The sequence below is a fragment of the Helicoverpa zea genome, chromosome 1 (genome assembly GCF_022581195.2).
Source record: "Helicoverpa zea isolate HzStark_Cry1AcR chromosome 1, ilHelZeax1.1, whole genome shotgun sequence".
Taxonomy (NCBI): Eukaryota; Metazoa; Arthropoda; class Insecta; order Lepidoptera; family Noctuidae; genus Helicoverpa; species Helicoverpa zea.
This window is the reverse complement of record NC_061452.1, coordinates 9,986,929-10,007,500: the sequence shown is the minus strand read 5'-3', so window position 1 is coordinate 10,007,500 and position 20,572 is coordinate 9,986,929. Positions and strand designations below refer to the sequence as shown.

General features: G+C 35.4%; 1 protein-coding gene across 2 annotated transcripts in view; it reads right to left on the bottom strand.

The window, feature by feature from the left end:
- Positions 1-20,572, bottom strand: part of LOC124632044 (mucin-5AC-like) — a 46,757-nt gene that overhangs the window by 16,198 nt on the left and 9,987 nt on the right. For both annotated transcript variants that reach the window (XM_047166698.1, XM_047166704.1), the window contains exon 2: positions 20,276-20,493. In XM_047166698.1, the coding sequence (XP_047022654.1) occupies positions 20,276-20,389 (114 nt within the window). In that variant the 5' untranslated portion in view covers positions 20,390-20,493. The remainder of the gene's footprint in view (positions 1-20,275; positions 20,494-20,572) is intronic.

Here is a 20,572-nt window from a genome sequence, read left to right as displayed (position 1 = left end):
TGCGTGTCCATGTCTTTGAAAGCTGTGCTCATTAGGGGACAGCAGTGCGAAATGAGTGGCTTCTGAGAACGTCGGCGCCCGCCGCCCGACTATTGTCCAAATAATGAAAGTGTCATTAGTTTGTCGAGACCAATTTCGCTCTATGCTATCTTGAAAAGCATTCGCTAAAAGTGTATTGAAACCGCTACTTTCTTCATTTCCAATACAGTCTGTCTCGCATTGAAAATTACTGAAGTCTCTTTTACAGCTCATCAAAACTTATTATGTGGATACTAATGGCGTATGCGATTGCAAAAATATTCTTGTCATTTTAATGGTTCATTAAACTTTCTGAGATAGTTTTTCTATCGGTAGTCAATAGATACATGTGGTGTGTACTTGAAATAGTTGTTTGCAAAGCCACAGTCTTATTGGCGCTTTATTGCCTTAACCTACTGTACCTGTAGAGTATTTACCTCAAACGCACCATGTGGCCAAGGAAAGTAGGTAATAATTATGGTAAATAAGTCGAACTATCACTTGTTACATCTTGTACCACAACTGCATTTACAGAGATACCTATTGTTTTTTATATGTATTGATTAGGAGTTTCTCAAATAGAAATAGTTTGTCCACACTTTCTCGTTATATGGCATGAAACAAGTGTTGCCATGTTGTCAGGTGTTTATTGTGTTCTACGCATTCTTTACGTGTCCAGATGTAATGGTGCAGGAACGTGGCCATAAAGTGAGGAATGCAGCGCGAACGTCGCGAACGTCTGTTTGGCTACGATAGCACCCGATTGGCGTAATGACGAGTTGATTCCAGATCGCTCGCGGCATTCCATCTCCCTCCACATCATATCATTCCACTTTTATGGACATCAAGACGTAACTATATAAATCTCGCGTTTGTCATCACCTTGATCGATTTTGTACCATCCGACTAGTTGCGAGTAATCATGTAAAAGAATGTCGTCTAGCGGTAAGTAGAGCTTTTTTGTATGCGTCACACTTACAAGTAGTTTAGAAGACTAATTGACATTGCATAATATAAACACGTATTTATGATACTTTCTGATCATCAATTCGGTGTAAAAGACTTCGATAAGAATAGCCGCTACTATTAAATTCCTCATTCAAGAAAAAGTTCAGAGGAAAGCCGTTTTCTAAGTAAAAATTCCGTAAATTTTCACTGACGTGTATCTTTTACGTGATGTGCCTACTTAAATATTTCAGACTAGAGCCGATAAATTGGATCCGTGCCAGAAAGTAATTCAATTATTTCGCAGTATTTAATATTCAGGAGTGACCTGTAAATATCGGATAAGTTGTATTGGTTATTTTGTTTGACGTCTGAGCCTGAACAAACTCCACAGTCAATATTGAGAGAACAGATGTTTACAGGCTATTGTTGAACTTGCAAATATTTCATTCAGTTGCTCATTTTATTAAACGCAAGGTTCTGAAACTTTTATATGAAACGCATTATGAATGTTATGTATATGTTATGCTTGAAATAGTAATAGGAGCAAGTTAATTAAATTATTACATTAAATATTTTATTGAAAATTGTATTTAATGTAGGTATTTATAACCTGTCAGCAAAGTAATCTTGCTCGACAGGGAAGGTTACTCTTATTTTGAATAAATGAAATATTTACTAAATAATAATAATGAATTATAATGTGCTTGTCTATTGTTAAAATAACCAGAACTGGAAACGAAAGCACGACAGCGCCAATACGTTAACTTATCAGACTTTAGAAGTCACTAGGGAAATCTGTTCCAATCATGAATGGATTTGATTTTATGATGGTTATAATTTCATACCTGCATTTCATTAATATTTTTTAAAGAGAAATGCCTAACATCATTACAAGTTATAAACACGGATCCGAAGTTCCATTTTAGTATACGATTTTATCGTACAAATCTTGATGAACTCCGACAAGGCATAAACAAATGAAGACAAGTTAATCATGGCCGCAAGGATTTAAAATAGAAAGCAGGATAGGAACGCGACGGACTAGTGTGTCGGGTAACGGGACCGGCTGCGTCACGCTGACGGCGGCGCGGGCGCAGCAACACAACCACTTGTACGAACACGTTATCTCATTCTTTTAGCATTCTTGTTTTCCCGAACTCCGAGTTGTTATTGTGACCTCTGCGGAAGATTTATGCGTGTGCGCTCAAAAGCTCTGTTATCTTTCACGTCAAAGTTTTGAACACGAATTTTACAGTTTTTTTGTAGATATTTAATTTTTTTGCTGTTTTTGGGTTCACAGTCACTTTACTACTATATTATTATCTACTACTACTTTATAAACATTATTGGACTTTCATAAATAGAAGCTGGTTGTTTATCCAAGATCTAAACCCTATTATAACACGCATAATATGACACGTAAGCAAGTAAGTATCTATATTCAAAATATTGCAAATCCTTCTTTATTCGACGACGCTCAATTTTACTATGTTAGATCATTGAGATAATTATTAATTGAATTTTATTAACTGACTTTGAAATAATCATACGATCGTGCTCAATTACACAGGTCAAGATATCCATTATTTGTAAATAACTTGACCGTTTACGTGTTGCCTCAAACGGTTTTTTTGTACGATTAATAAGAGTTAAGTACTCCTCTTTGTCAATTCAAATGATGTTCAAGTGTACTCGTCAACGCCTAACTTAACGCTTCTACTGGACTAACATGGTTATGTATGATTAATGTTGAATTGCTGATCTTCATTTGTATGTAATAATGTTCTTTTATTTGTTCTCGGTACAATGAATTGCACATCGATATTTGCGAAAGCTTGGCCAAAGAGATTCATACTGTGTTCGGTGAGCTTCTTTGTTTGGCAAATTAAATAAATTAGTGACTGATTGATGAAAAACTCTGGATTCAAAACAGCGTTTTTCTATGAACTACGGAGTTATGAAATTGATAACTAAAGCATCCCTTAAAAATGGTTCTTAGCATAACTTAAACAAGAGAAAATAATAATGAATTTCAATTTTTATAAAGATTTCGGTGACGTTAAATTTTATTCTAATATTAAGACATTAACGCCTTAGTAACTTTTTGGAATATCAAATTGTCAATGTATTATTTTATTAGGACGGGACAAAATTCCTGCTAAGGGTCTCCTTTTCCGCAGTATAAATATTTATTTTACCTCTTGAATAGTTAAAGTTTAGGACGACAATTTTTGTTTCAACGTAAAAAATACAGGTTGATTAATACGGCCACGGCCCGTTAACACAGATAAGAATTAAATTAATATCGTATGAATAGATCAATCAGTAACCATACAATTATATTGGAGCGCAAACTATTGAAAGAACTTTACCGTTTCGCAGTGATTCAGAATAAGAAGTGCGGAACTAATAGCTAAGAAACAAGCGATCGAGTAATTGGTTATTATGTGTGCAGAGTCAACACATAGTATGGAGTCACATGGTCACAAAAACGCATGCACTACATACTACATACGCAATGACGTAATTAACTCATAACTTGACGGAGCTCTACTATGTAAACAACGGTTTGCATATTTATTGTTTGCTTCCAGAAATCTGTGAGATAATGTTAATAACTATCGCAGATTAAGTTTTTTATTTTCGCGTACTGATTGCGTTTCTTTGGAGTTTGGATGAAACGTAGTAGACGCGTAGCAACCGCGTAGTCGGCGTAGACGTTGCGTAGTTACAGCTATGTACCTATATTCCTACCTAACTTTTATGTTTTCTGAAAAGGAAAAATACTTGTCCCTGTTTATAAGTTGTACCATTTTTTTAAATTATTTCCTTTGGTGCTTTTAATTTATCCACCAAAAATTTTCTAGTAGCAGGTTTTATAGAGAAAGCTCTAATCAAGTAACGCTCAATAAGGTATATTGTATTATACATCGTAAATGGTAATTCAATCTTTAATAAAAACGCATTAACCATTCTCATATAAGAATATAAAATAAATTGAGTAAAAGCAACGGTATATTTACAACCGAAGATGCGTTGACATTATATTTGTGAGTTATGCATAATTTACGCATAAGTAACATAAAAGTGCTCGTAAAACACAGCTCATATAACTAAGTTAATTACGAAACCTTTATAAACATAACTCGTAAAATTATCCCATATACGGTAATTGCTTTGCGGGTCTAAAAACCCTTTTCTGGTCTGTAAATTGGCTTTCTTTAATGAATAGGATAGTTATAAGGGCGGAGGGATAGACAGGCGGTCGGTAAGTCTGTGTCGGTCAAGGACTAGGTCAGTCACCCGCGAGTCCTCCCACGGACTGCCGGAACACATTCTAAATGACTTTGATACTCCAAGAACTGCGAAAGTTTGTTGATGCGGCTTTCGTAGGAAATAAATGTTTCAATTAAATAAATATAATTCGGTATTCGTAATAATTTTATCTGTATGAATAATATGAATTATGACGGCTAATGGGTAATTAAGTTATCCGTGGATAATATTATGAGATATCTAATTTATTTCAATATCATCATCTGAAAGAAAACATCTATTTATTTCTACGCTCTAAGTATCAATTATAATTAAGTGTAACATATTTATTTATTACTTTGGTCGTATCGATATTATATCGACTCATAATATTTACATCACGTTTGTCTATTTGATTTCGAAGTATCAATTTGTTTCACTAGATTAAAAAAATACTTCCCTATAAAAGGATTACTAGGTTTTTACTTATAGTTTTATGGTTTTATTTGTATACATTTGGGAATCTAGGTTGTCGTCAGTATGACACACTGACCGCGTCTCGAACGGACGCATTTCATTGTTTAAGGAAATTACATATTTGGGCTTATCCAAATACGACACTTTAAACCACTTCCACTTTCCATCTCAGTTATGTCCAGACAGAATTACTGATTACTAAAAAAGTAATAAGTTTGAGCCTCACGATTGTAATAAATAAGTATTTGTTGGCTCATTTTAATCAAATTAACTCACAGTTTTCCGGTATACAAACTATGCAAAGCTTCTGGTGAATTACACTCAACGATGATAAATTATTATGCGAAATAAACTAACATAATTACGAATAAATTCCCAAACTTTTGAAGTAAAATCACGAACATGAATATTTGAATAAATAAATATGCACCGTGATCATTAACACTGCTTCCTTAACCAGAGCCTTGATAATTTACAATTTTGTGGTTATTATGTAAGGACAGAAAAAAAAAACGTAAAAAAGTGAAGAGTAGTCACGAGGGCCATTGACAGATTTTCATTTATTATCAGGAATTTTAACAAATGTTCGGTGGAGATCATAAGAGACGTGATTAGTGTAGCAATCCATCATGTTTAGTGGCTCATTACGGCCTGATAAATGGGTGTATTAAAATTGGCGCGTTCCTGAACGACTTGCTCGTTATGAATGAGCGAAATTGGATCTTTCCATCTTCGGACAAATCTTTATTGACTTTTAAGCCCTTGTATAATTTTATCCCGTCTTGATATCGTGTTCGTAAGGTCGTTTGTAATTAGCTGTCTGATAAGCAAGTAGGTAATGTAATTATCGACTGTTCCAATACAAACACAAAACCATTACTAAGTCTATAAAGATATGTTTATTTGGAAGATATATATATGATCCAAATGACCTATTGATTGCACAGATTCTGGAAAATTGAGGAAAATTATGTATATTCCCCCTTAAATTGTAGGCATGTGTCTTTTCTAGTGTCTCCAAATATCGTTGTTAGAAGTAATTAAAAGTTATATTACAGCTGTTACGCCGAGAACTTATTAGATTTAATTAGTAAGTAATCTTCTGCGTCATTTTAATAAAAACTTTTAATGAGTTTACTTGCTTTGTTCCCGTGTAAACTTTGAATGTTTGACACGAATACAATTTGTTTTAATTGCACGTATTTTAGATGGAGCATAGAATACTCAATTTCAATACAACATCGGTTACTTATAAAGTAAGGTGTAACACGTAATGTATGTATCAATGAAACATGGTCCTACTATACCAAAGCCTTAATAAAGCTAAATAAAAATTTCAGTTGCTAAAATAAAATAAATACCTTAATACACCTGAGCCCTTTCAGGGTATTAAGCCCAGGCAATTTGAGCCAATCTAAGGCTCCCGATATTTATCAGGGACATTTATGGCAAGTCGCGACTAAAGTATTTTCTTACAAGTTTCAATAAACCTAGCAAGCAAGCTAAGCTTGATTTTCAAAGTACCATCCACAAAATATCAACGAGGTTCAGACAATTTTTAATGGCCGAAATAAATACCTGAATATTGTTTAGGGAGGTAACAGTCTAGCAATATATTGAACTTAGAAGATCCAGCTTCTTAAAATGTCGTTGAGTTTGTGCCAAAAACTGTTATTCTCAGTAAGGTCTGGTAAAGGTATGCCTACTAATTAAATACTCAAGTAAAATCCATAAACCTACTTTCCGATTCATAAAAAACCGGTAGCTTTAGTCAGTTTAGTAACCAATCAATGTACACACATTTATGATCATCGCAATTACCCAGGGACATAGAGAGTTTAGCAGTGGCACGACAGCTTGACATATACCTTGTTCGCATCGGCATAGATAGGTTAATGCGTAAGGATAAATACGGAACCTCCTAGATATTGAACAAGGGTTTAGTTCATACAAAAGTAATGACATCACCATCAAGGTCTTATTAAGTTTTTATTTAATTGTTTTTTACATAAGAAAGCTATACATATAAAAAAAAAGCTCTTTACGTTCCGATTGGCCAAAAGTATTCCCATATAAAATATCGTTTTCGTAATTCAATTGGTATTAATTTCCTCTACAGCTCTGATGTTCCTTGACTGCAGGAACAGGATCATCTAAAGCCAGTTTGTAGTTGCCTATATGTATATCTGTTAGTTGCGTGTTTGACTTCCGTTTTCTTTCAGTTTATATCCACTAAACATATAATGGTCCCACGAGAACGTTTACAATCCAAGAGAGAACTAATTCACGGTACTGGCGTGACTCCAACATTTTGACACACAAATAGCTCTGCTTAATCCTGGTGGAATCCGAACCATGCTATTATAAAACAAGGATCTAATGTTGTTTTTCTCTAAATAAACCGTATAAAAAACCTAACTGTAAATTAAGAATTTCGGACAGCCACACATTGACCTCACAAATTGATATTACGCCTTGTTATGCAAAATCTATGAGAAGCCTTATGGCCCTCTTGTAGAAAGAATGTCAATTGCTCAGTGCAGGGTGTACCCATTTCAATTTCATTTCATAAATACTCGAAATAAATGGTAATTAGCATTGTCCCAGGCCGGTCTAGCCACGTCGCAGCGATCGTTGAACTCGCTCAGGTCAAAAGCCTTGCATTGCCAACCGCCGCTTATGTATAAGTATATTTATTGCTAATACAATTTTCTGAGCCCCTACGTTACTTGTGAAGATTATCCACCTACCCGGATTTAACTGACAATTATATCCATTGAATATCCCTCGTCTGAAAGCCGTTACGTACACACAAAGGCTTCGTTAACTAAGTTTATGTTCTGTTTGCGTTAAATCAAAGCAGTCGGAATTGAATCAGGACTAAAATATGTGATCCATTTATACGTTAATGTATCACGTACTTGCCAAGTAGATATTTTGAAAACATTGCTTAAGCAGCAATCCCGATTTATCCTTGAAACTTTTAACGATCAAAGGAGCTGCTTCATTGATCACCAATTGCACGAGTAATTATACAGAAGCTTTATGTTTCTAAAAGTTTTCTCGAAGCGTGCCAATCTAAAGTAAGTGCCCATTTCATTTATTGAATAAAAACTTTTTGTTTGCAATACGTGTGGTTGTAGACTAATAAATGCACTTGTTTTTGTTTTATGCGTCGTAAAATTGGATGAACCACAACCGTCTGCAAGACGTATGTCTGTAGACAATGCTTGTTCTGAATTTTATTCTTTGTTATCCTCTCAGGAATGTGGCTTCGGTTATATTCGGAGGTCAGTTACCGCAGAAATCTATCCATCTTATTTATCTATAGGTATAGGAATCTCCCGATGAATTGCTGTTTTGCTAGAACGTCGCAATTATGTTTTTGCCTCCGTCGATTATTGAGCTATGAACTCGGGTGAAGTCTTCCTTAACCGACGATGCGTCAACATATTCGTGGCTCGGGGTTTATTCCATTGAATTATAATACAGCTTTGAATAATCTTACGTATAAAATCGTAGCTATTTTCCTTAATTTACTAGAAAGTAGTTTGTATAAATTATTTATTGTTACAGTTTAGTGTCATGTCGGCATAAATCTAAAATAACTTCGTGAAAACTGGTTTATGTTGTCTTCAAATGAATCGTTGTCTAACTGACAATATTCTTCAGCATCTGAAATAACTTTTATAACAGACATCAACTTAAAGCTGTGAAAAGTTGAAACTTGATTTGTTTTCCGAGAAGAAATTTTCACATATTTCACTAGTTGGATTTTATTTAATTAGTGCAGAAAATAGACAGATACACAAGTAATATGTGGTAAGTGTTTATGTTACTACTTTGTAGAAAAGTCTAGATTTTCCTTTTAGTACAAAACAATGAAGTTGGTATATTTCCAAGTATGCGACACCACGCCACGATTACAATGCAAGACTGCGTAATGCGGGCTCGGCCGAGGATCTGCCTGGCGTTCAATTCGCGACCGACAAGCCTCGATTCGCTCAACTTGATAGACCCTCCTCACAATACTGCATAGTTTCTAAAACCATATTGATAGCTTTAGAGGCTAATTGCTCATAAAACTTTATGATCTTGGTATTTAAGAAAGATCGAGCTTTAACTTAGAGCTTTTAGTTTAAAAAAACAATGTTTTTTTGCTTGGTCTATTCGACGTAAATAACTATCTTTTCTACTTTAGCAATTGGCCATTTGTAAAAGTAATTACCAACCTAGAAACTTCTGTGAACAGTGACTGACATAGTGCGTGCTATACTTATATCTGTGGCAGCCATTATTGCTTCCTTGCTTTTACCGCCATAAAAAACAAGCAAACAATGTATTTGTGAGTACGACAACAAAACTTTCTTTTAATGTTTCTGTAATGAATGAATCAGTATCACGAAATCAGCTGGAAAATGTATATACTTTTTGTTCTTACGAAGGAGAAAGGTGGACGCCTGGACCCACTGACCCACTGCTGACGACCACTTTCTGCCTCATTGCGATTTATAATAATCATTGTATTATACCTCACAGCTGACATCGCACGCATTATACCGCGCTAACTCGCGAAGCTCACCGAGCGTTAAACCAACTTTCTGCGAAGACATGATTAATGATAGAAGAAAGATAACTACAATGTGCTTCTTTAGCGAGAAAAACAATAGACTGTTGAGGAGTATTAATGGGAATATAATAAGTATTTAGAATCGGCGAAGCAGATACACACATCATTTGTATAAGCTATGTGGGAATATGAGCTAATGCACTCTGTCGCCTCATTCATACACTCGAACAATTTATAAATAGATACAAAAATAAAGGATTGTCGCGAATAAGGGGCACATGTGAGTGGTCACCGCGCAGATGCACCTTGCTAGAATCCAGTATGATTTTAATTAAACCTTGGAGTGGAACACGAAGGGGGTTGGTGTAAACAAGTCGGGATGCGGGACTGGTTGCCAGGTAACACTAGCGCTAAATATAACTCTTAACGAGTTTCTACGGGTAAAAAGGCGAGTACCTCCGCATTATCGCACATCAGATTAGTGCCTCTGAGCGCAATTGGCATCCTATTAGGATAGTTTATGGTTTTTCGAGAAGAAAGGATCTGCGGCTAAATGACTATTACATATACAGGCACACTTCATTAGGACTTCGTTTAAAAAGAAACGGAAATCAAACACAAGCAAAGAAGTTTCCATGTAAACAAATCGTTAAATCTTAGGTATGTCAATAGTGCTCGCTGTAATATAGGTAATAATATAATTTAATTAATTATTCCGATCAGATAACATTAATTCATAGGTATCTTTCATCGAGCACGTCACAGCATCCGGCGAGTTATCGTCTAACAGTGAATTCCATTTAGATACGGTATTTTTTGTCCAATAATGCAGACTTTTAAAATAAATTGTTATGGAATCGGCTGTGAATAGCAACTAGTTATAAAACCGGCCCGCGTCGGCATTTTATCTGGTGACCCGATTCGAGGCAGCGTGAGCGGTCCGCGGCCGCCGGGTGTTGCACTGAAGACGCGGCTGCGCGGGCGCCACAGCCAAGTGCAAGGCAAACCTCTCCGCTACACGTAACACAGCATAACGACAACAAAATGCCAACACGCGCAGCCGACACACTTGTTTTGCTCGCTTTTCTTGTAATGTTTATTACAATAAATTGGATACATTTCTCACTGAAATAGGTACGATTTCACTAAGATAATTTGAAAAGGAAAAAGTTGCAGTCTAGACAAGATTTTAATTCAATGATACTGCAAAGTTTTTTTTATAAAATTGCGTCGTCCACCGCGATATCTTAAGTATCCATGTTCCATCAATATTTTACGGAGAGGCAGCCCAAACAGGCCAAAAAGTTACATAAAAGTAAGTCACGTCCTCGGATGCAATTACGCGACTAAAGTTTAGTGATCAGGGAAAAAAGACGGAGGCTTTAAGTGCAGGATGCGCTCCGGGTGCACGCTTCTGAGATGGTCTGATAGTGCGCCGGCAAGCACTAGCAAATAGCCCCTTTTTATACATATATTTTGTTTTTACATTCTTTATAGAACTACCACGTATGTATGTCTCAAGGAATTTACCAATATTATGTACACAAACAGGCTTGTTTTCCTCAAACTGATATGCATAGGCTATGCTAGACCGATGTCTCGAAATTTTTCTTAAACTACATTTAGTTAATAATGCAAAAATATTTATTTATAAATAGCAAGTTAAAATTATCATCTTTATGTTGTGAACAACGTTGAATTTATTATTTTCATCTTGTTAGGTCAATGACCTCAAAGCGCGGAGTTTATAGTATTTAGGTGAAAATGTTCGTTTGTATCTAATGTTTAAGTAATGTACCTGCGTTATAGGTAGATCTCTGATACTAGACTTCACTAATCCAGACAAAAAAGGATTCACAAGCTAAATTAACTGAGTTCATCGAGATAATCTAAAAATTCATAGAATGTCTGATTAACGACGACTCTTCTATGCATAGGTGGAATTTGCAGACAAATTAATGTTGCTTGCTTAACTCCAAAATAAAACAAACAACGCTTATAGGTCACCCTAGTTTATTTATAACTAACCAGTTAAGAAACGTAATACATCTAGTTAAACGTATGTATAAATGTATTGAATTAAATTCAGTGTAAGTACAAAAGGACCTCTTAAATCAATTACGTACAAGATGAAATGGATTCGAGTATTCGCTTCGATGCGACACGAGGCAATTTGTATTGTTAATGCACTATCAAGCCTGAACCTAATTTGTAGCTGTGTGCGTGTGGGTACCCGGTGCCATTTCACTCGGTGTTGCATCCGTTGGGGCCTTTCCTTTCCGCGGAAAGGTGCCACGCCAGGATCGCGACGCACGTACTTAATGCGTCCATCACGGTAATCGTATCGAAAGGGACCATCAAATAAATTAGTAATGCAATAAGAGCAAGAAACACTTCGGGCTTACTGTAAGGTTATTGGCAGTAATGCTCAACTGCTGCTTTGGTCTGTTTGGTGATGATTTTCCATCTCAATCATACCTATAAGCCATTCGGTGCCTAAATGCAAATAAGTGCTGGTTCTTGTCATCGATTTTTTGGGAAACAAACATACGCAGGTTTATCGTTATTTAATTTGCGTATAACTTAATAAACATTCCTTTGCTAATAGCCATTCTAAAAAGGAAGTTAAGGAGCTTAAAGATGACTGAAAGTAATAAGGACCACTTCGTGGAAGAAATGCTGGCAGCAACTGTTAGTACCAATTATGCTATGAATATTATTATCTGTTTCATAGAACTGCAAAACATTGTTATCAGAAGATCCTCAGTTTTATTAACTGGAAAAGCAATTTCAAGTGCAATACCTGTATAAAAGATAAAACCAGTGATGATTTAATCAATTTAACAGTAAAGCTCCACCATTCAATTATCTTAACACTACTGGACTATTAAATAATTATAAAGATCATATCTTAACATCATGTAACAGAACACATAGGTAGCTATTGTGATTTAACTGGATAGCTGTCGATTAACATGCTTAGCGCCATAACGACACGCACGCTCGCCCTTCAATAGAACACATACAATAGTATTTTTTACTAAATTACACGATTTTTTGCCTTTTAAACAAACCAATCTCAATTTGTCTTAATATCTCTAACCGACCGACAAATTGGGACAGATTTTCCCGTTTTTTCTGATCAGAAATAGATCAATCTAACCTTGTTAAGACTTACAAACATAGACGACGCATTTAATGGATAACGGTATCGGAAACGTATTTCATTACGATCGAGGCAAATAATGCAGAGAACGGCCGCTAATGAAAAAATTATACATTAAGAAACAAGTTTGTTCGATATTTACGTCGGGTAGCAGGTTCTGGTTTTTTGGGAGAATTTTTAAGTAGAAAAGTGAGAAGGTTGACACACTAATAAGCAATGTTGTTTTAATAAGTCCCGTTGTTTGATAGCCGTGTTGTCTTGACCTCTGGTTTAACGATCAGCCGACATTCGGACAATGGGCGTTTTCCCAGGCTTGCCCATGACTGATGGTACCTACATATATTTCTCATCAACGGGACAACTTACTACTAACTGCGTTTTAACTGTTAATTTTTAGTACCGTTGTGTATTTATTCTTATTTAAAACAATAAAGCTAAAGCTCCGCACTGATAAAAATCTAAACATTTCGATATAGCTAAAACTTTATCTGGACACTTAATACGAAGAAATTTCTTCATTATTATGTATTGTAATAAGAATAAATTTATAAACTACAAAGAATCGTAAACCGAAAATACATAGATTAAGCTGTTATGGTAAAACAGTTGCTGCACTTTACCGCGCGTGTCCCGAGCGCAGCGGTGACTGCGCGGCGCGTGGCTACACAATAGTAAATAAAATAGTTATTAGGGTACATATGGGCACCGGGTAAGGCGTTAGAGGCAATTAAGCGAACACACGGAAGTCCACACATCATTACTCATTAGAAACAACTAAAGCTAAAAGCTCCGGGCTCGCTTCCTTGGTTTTTCTGCGCGGGAGCAGCGCAGATGCGCGGTCTCGCGTGCCGGTCCGCCTCGCTCGTGCGCGCACGCATCTTACATCATAATATCCTATGTAAATAATTCATGGAATAGCGTTTGATTCGGTTTGTGAGCTCCATATAGTTCCTAACGGTAAAGAAAAAAAAAATTAAAAGATGATTGCAATATGTAATTAATGTTATGGTCTCCGCTTATAAGAAAGCACTCTCCAGCTGCCGGTAATGTTTCACTCTGCTATATTTTATTTGTAAGACTTTTTTATTGCATATTACTTTTGAAGATAAGTTATGTTTGAAATATAGCTTCATGTACTGATTTTTAATCAAATATTAATCCATGACGTAAGACAGTACTACACCTCACACCTTACAAACACGATACCTTAACTAATATTAGTTATTATCTAATCATACTTAGGAATTAATAAGGAAATGATTTTTACTACAAAAAAAAGTATTACATCTTACAAAACATTGAATTGCAATTTGTAATTACAAAATCATCCCAACGAGTTAAAAAAGTTCAGTATCAGCAGGATCTTAGCAAAAAGTTGATAAAAATAGAATTCTATTCATTATGCCTACAAATATTTTGATCTGTGGTCATAACAATTTTTGTGTATTTTTTTATTTATTCAAAGAGCGTATTTTCCCGTTCCTTGACTTACGACTTTAGCGTTAATGAAGGTGTGTTAAGCTCATGTTCGCACAACACAACAATTTACGAAGTTTTGTCTGTTTTATTTCAGCACGTAACGGTACAATTTGTTTTGGGTGTTGGATATGCCTCGTGTCTAAATTGCCTCGTTGACTTCGCTAAGAGCGCTTAATGTTTGGTACTTCAACGGCACCGTTAGTGGCAAGTGTTCCCGTGGTCACACCGCCGTGGTACCAACTCACCACACTCACCATGATGCCATTCGATGTAGCTCACTAGAGCATGAGATGGCTTATGGTTTTTTTCTCACTTTGTCGTAATCGATTTAGAATCGACTGCGGTTTTCAACACATTTTTATCGAATTCTCAATAAATAATAAAATATAAATTGTCTCGAATAGAAAGCGCGAATTAAATTAAATCGTAAGTGGATTGTGACTAAATTGTGTTAAGGTGTATCAAGAGTTGAGAAAATTGCCTTCTTGTAAATAAATGATTGATGATCCTGCTATTTTTTTACCTTTTAATAAAATGTTGCCTGTAAATCAATTAAGTACTTAATGGATTAGATTGTAGTAGTCGTTTTATTTATATCTTGATCGATCATTGAAGCTTAGTTCTCAGTATTGCAACATGTTTATCAGACTTACAGCCAGTTTCTTCATCAAAAGTTAAAGCCAAAGTAAAAGTCAAAGTAATGTCTAAAGTAAAAGTAACGGTCAAATTCAATTTTTCTATTAGTTTTGCTGTCACTTTAGCCTTGAAAAAACGTATTTGACCGTAACTTTTACTTTAGACATTACTTTAACTTTAACTTTTGATGAAGAAACTGGCCGTTAGAGTCAACAAACTTGTCTATTCATGGAAAAGCAGTATGCTGTTAGTGGTCAAACAGATGGCAGTCGGCCCTCGTAAAATATTTATGTCCATCAGGATTGAGGAGCCACTTTTTGTATCTTAATGAAATTTTGTACTTATTTAGTAGTAAGTTAAAAAGTATTGTAGGCTCAATCTTGGAATTTGTAGTATAATAGTTCAAAAGTTATATGAACACAAAGGTGGCTCCTCAATCTAAATATTTGGACTGAGGAGCCACGTTGGAACACAGAAAGTATACGATGTACATTCTTGAAAATTTTGTATGATTTAGTAGTAATTGAGCGCAATTAGTACTAAAAATTTAATTCCACTACCTTTAATATTTAAGAAGATACAATACTTTTAATGTGGCACCTTAACCCATACAATGAAAGTGTGAATTCCCATGAATCGTAAGTGGCAAATTCAAATTACACCCCATAAACATTTAGTAGTAAGTGTGCCTGAATTTGTAGTACATAAACAAAGTAGCAAAACTGAGTGAATTTTGTAAAAAAACGTATTTTAAGTGGCTCCTCAATCCTGACGTTTCTGAAATGAGAAAATGCTTGAGTTACCTGAAATCGGAATGGAATAAAAAAAATAAAGACACTAACATTTAGTATAAATTTCTACTAAATATACATGCACAAATGAAAATTGTATGTATTCAATATCTGATAAAAAATCATCTTTTCCATATTCCTTAGGACGTCGCCATTAAGGGTGACCATGTAATATGAATAAAAATCAGGATAAATAGGTAGTTCTCAGCTTTGCCGCCAATTTTTTATTAAACCTCTGTAGGCAAACACATTTATGGCTATTCCGCCTCTTAAATGACAAAATATTATTGGGTAAATACAAAAGTATTTAATAACCTTACTTAATAAAGTACCTATTTAATAAACTTGCTTTGTCATTCTACATTGCTGGAGCGGTGTAATGTTCCAAATTCAAAAAACGCGCCTGTTTTTTTTTGCCCTTTATAGGGCAGGCTAAAGTGTTACGACCATACTGCCTAGTATTTCGTAGTGGCAATGGATTTGATTTTCATTGTCCGTAAATTCGATACTTCGCATTTTTTTTAATAATGATAGCATTACATATGAAACATATTTGCTGCGTTGTTGTAACCGACTTCAAAAAAAAGGAGCGGGTTCTCAAGTCACTAGTTATTTTCTTTGTTACTCGCTACCTCGAAGACGCCTGGACCGAAATGATTTTTTTTTCTTTCTACTCGCAGTTTTGTCCCATAGCTAACAGGTTATTCGTGATATGACTATGAAGGTTTGGATCTTACTTGATGATGGAGGCGACAGAAAATCAAGGGAACTCCGTATCGGTATATAGCAACTGCCAAGTGTTTGGGATCATTGGCTTCGTATTAACGAGATCTTTACACCGAAATATGTTATGAGTACCATATCAGACCTGACAATGAAGACAAAGTGCGTTAAGGGAACTCCTTAACGGTTGATAGCAGCTACCTTGTGTTAGGCCATATTTTATTTATTTTGGTAAAGAGTTTCCACAACTGCCACTAAGGGTACTTAAAATACACTTTTTTGCAAAAAAAGCGGGCACCTATGTTAAATCTTGGTTTTAAGAACTTTATGTTTCAAAAGGTTTTAATGACTAGAATATATTAAATAATGTCGGGACACCTTTTTCACACACGGTCGGTTAGCCCCATGGTAAGTTATTTATTAACTTGTGTTATGGGTGCTAACACAACTGATAAACTACATATAGCTACATATATACTTATTTATAAATACATATCATAACATCCAGACCACGGCCAACAAGCATGCTTATCACACAAATGTCTACCGAACCGGGAATCGAACCCGGGACCTCAGGTTCGGCGGTCCGGCATGATGACCATTGCGCCATCGAGGTCGTCAAAATATTACTAGCATCAAAAGGTTTTGCCAAGCATGTGTATCTATTCTTAATTTTAATTTTGGAGAATTGCTAAGTAAGTTGTTAAAACCTTGTTCTTAATTTCTTAATTTCTAGTAGAAATTTTTTCGGTGTTTTGAATAGCAAGTTTTCCAAGTGATGTTCAGGAAACTGATACTGCAGTTTTAATAACTGATTGATGAACATTTTTGTTACATCAAAACATTTTAGAAAAATCATGCACATTTAGTAAAATTGACAGCTGTACTAAATGAGAATAAGATCATACAGCACGACGATTGACGACAAATAATTAGAGATAAAAAATAATAAAGAATATAAAAAAAATTGGCGGCAAAGCTTCTTCTTCTTTCGTGTCGATGACATGTCATATATTGAGACTACACTATGTCAGCCCAATATGCCGCCACAGCGAGAGCACGGCGGCAAAGCTGAGAGCTATTTATCCTGATGTTCTTCATATTACATGGTCACCCTTAATGGCGACGTCCTAAGGAATATGGAAAAGATGATTTTTTATCAGATATTGAATACATACAATTTTCATTTGTGCATGTATATTTAGTAGAAATTTATACTAAATGTTAGTGTCTTTATTTTTTTTATTCCATTCCGATTTCAGGTAACTCAAGCATTTTCTCATTTCAGAAACGTCAGGATTGAGGAGCCACTTAAAATACGTTTTTTTACAAAATTCACTCAGTTTTGCTACTTTGTTTATGTACTACAAATTCAGGTACACTTACTACTAAATGTTTATGGGGTGTAATTTGAATTTGCCACTTACGATTCATGGGAATTCACACTTTCATTGTATGGGTTAAGGTGCCACATTAAAAGTATTGTATCTTCTTAAATATTAAAGGTAGTGGAATTAAATTTTTAGTACTAATTGCGCTCAATTACTACTAAATCATACAAAATTTTCAAGAATGTACATCGTATACTTTCTGTGTTCCAACGTGGCTCCTCAGTCCAAATATTTAGATTGAGGAGCCACCTTTGTGTTCATATAACTTTTGAACTATTATACTACAAATTCCAAGATTGAGCCTACAATACTTTTTAACTTACTACTAAATAAGTACAAAATTTCATTAAGATACAAAAAGTGGCTCCTCAATCCTGATGGACATAAATATTTATATTCAGGCCCGTTCAATTAGACTGGACGGCCACACCGGGGCTAGTTAGAAGAAGGATTAGTAAAACCGATATCTAACTACATACATGGTTTCTGAAAAATAAATATATTTTCCTGGACTTTTTATCGGTTTACATTAAATGAATATGGGTCTATTCAAGTGTAAATACAAGCGGCCACCTTATTTCTTCCAATGGAGCCGATCCGAGCCGTAGGTCCGGAAACAATTGCCGTTACAATTGGTTTAGGTGAACGAGGGTCACGATACAAACTAAACCCATTTGAAAGGACCTGGTGGACCGCAACAAGATATTCAAATTCAATTTATGAGGAAGGATGTATGTACTCTTTAGAATAGTTTTCTGAGAAAGGCTCCAAAGAAAGGAGGACATTGAAGACTATGGCATTATTTTCTGCAGATACTATCTATGTGTACTAGTGAAAGATACGACGGTAAAATTGTTTCTACATCAAGTACTTACATCTGAAACTGGAACTACTGATCAGATACTGTAAATGATTCAAAGATAGCACCACAGGCTGTGTTTTTATTGCTGATGCCAGCGATACACATAGATTGCAGACTACAGACGAGATAGGCAGTACAGTTACAAAACAAACAAGACGAATTATTTTTCTATTTAAATTTCAAGTCAAAATGAAAAACAGACAATATTTTTATGAGAATTTTTAAATAAACATTGATTGATGTATTATTGATGTTTAAAACTGTATTTATTGGTTTTGGTCCAGACAAGATATTGGTATAGAGCAGATATGACAGCTGTCAACGTAACTGATCCATCTACTATTTCCCGTATATCCCAGATGTGCCACAGAACATTAAAACGCGGAAGTACAAGAAATTTGATGCGTACAAGATCAATAGTATCCGAATGTAACGGTATTTCATCGGCGACGTTGAACGACACCGTGCGAGCGACGCGGGCGCAGCCTCCGATATCGCAACAATTATTGGCTCGTTATCGGCTCATCTGGTACAGCTCGTGTCAAAACTAGAACCGTTAAGTATTGTGGCTTTTGTGTACTGTATGTGAATGTTACGTGTACTTCTATGCTATGCTTTATGCTCCGTACTGCAGTAATAGTAGTACACTATAACCACTATACGATACGTAAGAATTGGAGATGCTTGTTATAGTATTCGTGATATAAAAGGATGGCATGATGGATACGTATGGATAAAATAAGATGGGCAATTAAATTACACACTTCAAATCGTTCAGAAATATATTTACTGGTAAAACTACCATTACCTACATATAAAAGCAAGTACTAATGACCCATATGTTTATAGAGCGGTTTTCATTTTTATGTAACTAACTATCTAAGTACCTAGGTATGTTTAAGCGAAGGACAAGAATAGGACTTCAAAGTTTAATCACACCGATTTAAAATACGGCTAATTATACCTTCATATATTGATTTGTTATTAATATAATCTTACATTTTTAGAAGTCATGCACTCTTTTTAAATTGATTTGCACATGTAAAACTACCTATATTGTTTCGTGATTTAGGTACTAATTGCACTAATATGTCTTTTGTGTCTCTACAACAAATACGTCGTGATCTTGAATTTATTAGTTCATCAATTTGCCAGGAACAAGCTTCCGTCAATTTTATTTACCTCACACGATTCTCTGGCACTTGTCTTTAAGCACAAAGACAGACGCTAATTAATTACGCTATGACAATAAATCATTCATGCCATTATGAACTTTGTAATCGAGGACATAGCGTCGAGATTAGAACATTACATTGTTTATGACAACTTGAGCGAGTACTTGACGAGTAGCTTGTCATTATGGCACCACATTTAAGTACGACTATAATTAAGATAAATTACACGTATTTTGATCTAAGCGACCTTCCACCGTGGAGGAAATCATTTGTTTAATCTGTTTTATATTTACTCAGGTGACTCGAAAAGCCAAATTGAAAAACTTTATCCTTGTGACTTATATTGAAAAGAAAACAAAAAATTTACTACGTAAACAGCAATTGCGTACAGAAATCATCTCTCCAGACACAAAAAGCTATAAAAACAACTCCAAGTCGGGCGTTTTTTTGTATATTCTGTAGCCGCTCCAAATTCATAGCCGGTCGGCTTTATTCAACCTTAATACCATTGTCGTGTACCGTTGGCCGACCACCACGTAACGGGACATAAGGCCCTAAGCATTGAATAACGCTCCGATTATACCGATCATCTTACTACTATTTTAAGGGGCAACCATGTTCAGCTGACGATGTCAGTAATTTGCTTCCAGAATTTATTGATAATGGAATTGAATGAACAGATTAATCATAATCTCAGTATTATTCAAATGGAAGCTTAATATCTCATGTTTACAATTAGGGTTGTCTGAATATCGATGTCTCATAATTCCGAAGTGTCACGTACCTGGGGGCGAAGTGTCGTATGTCTTGAGTAATAGTCGTGTTGGTAGAAGCTGGTGGGCGACAGCGGCGGCCGATATTTCTTGTGGCCGTAGCCCATCGTGTCCATGGTGTGCATGTTGCTTCACAACACTAGCTGTCACACCCACTGATTCAGTTCCCGATCGATCGTCCGTTTCTGGATTTATCGGATGTTACGCGTCACATATCGCTTGCTTCGCTCTGTAACAATAAAATAATACATTTAGATATTTTTCTTCTGTACAGCTTTCTTTGTGAAGTGAACGGCGGGATGGGCGTC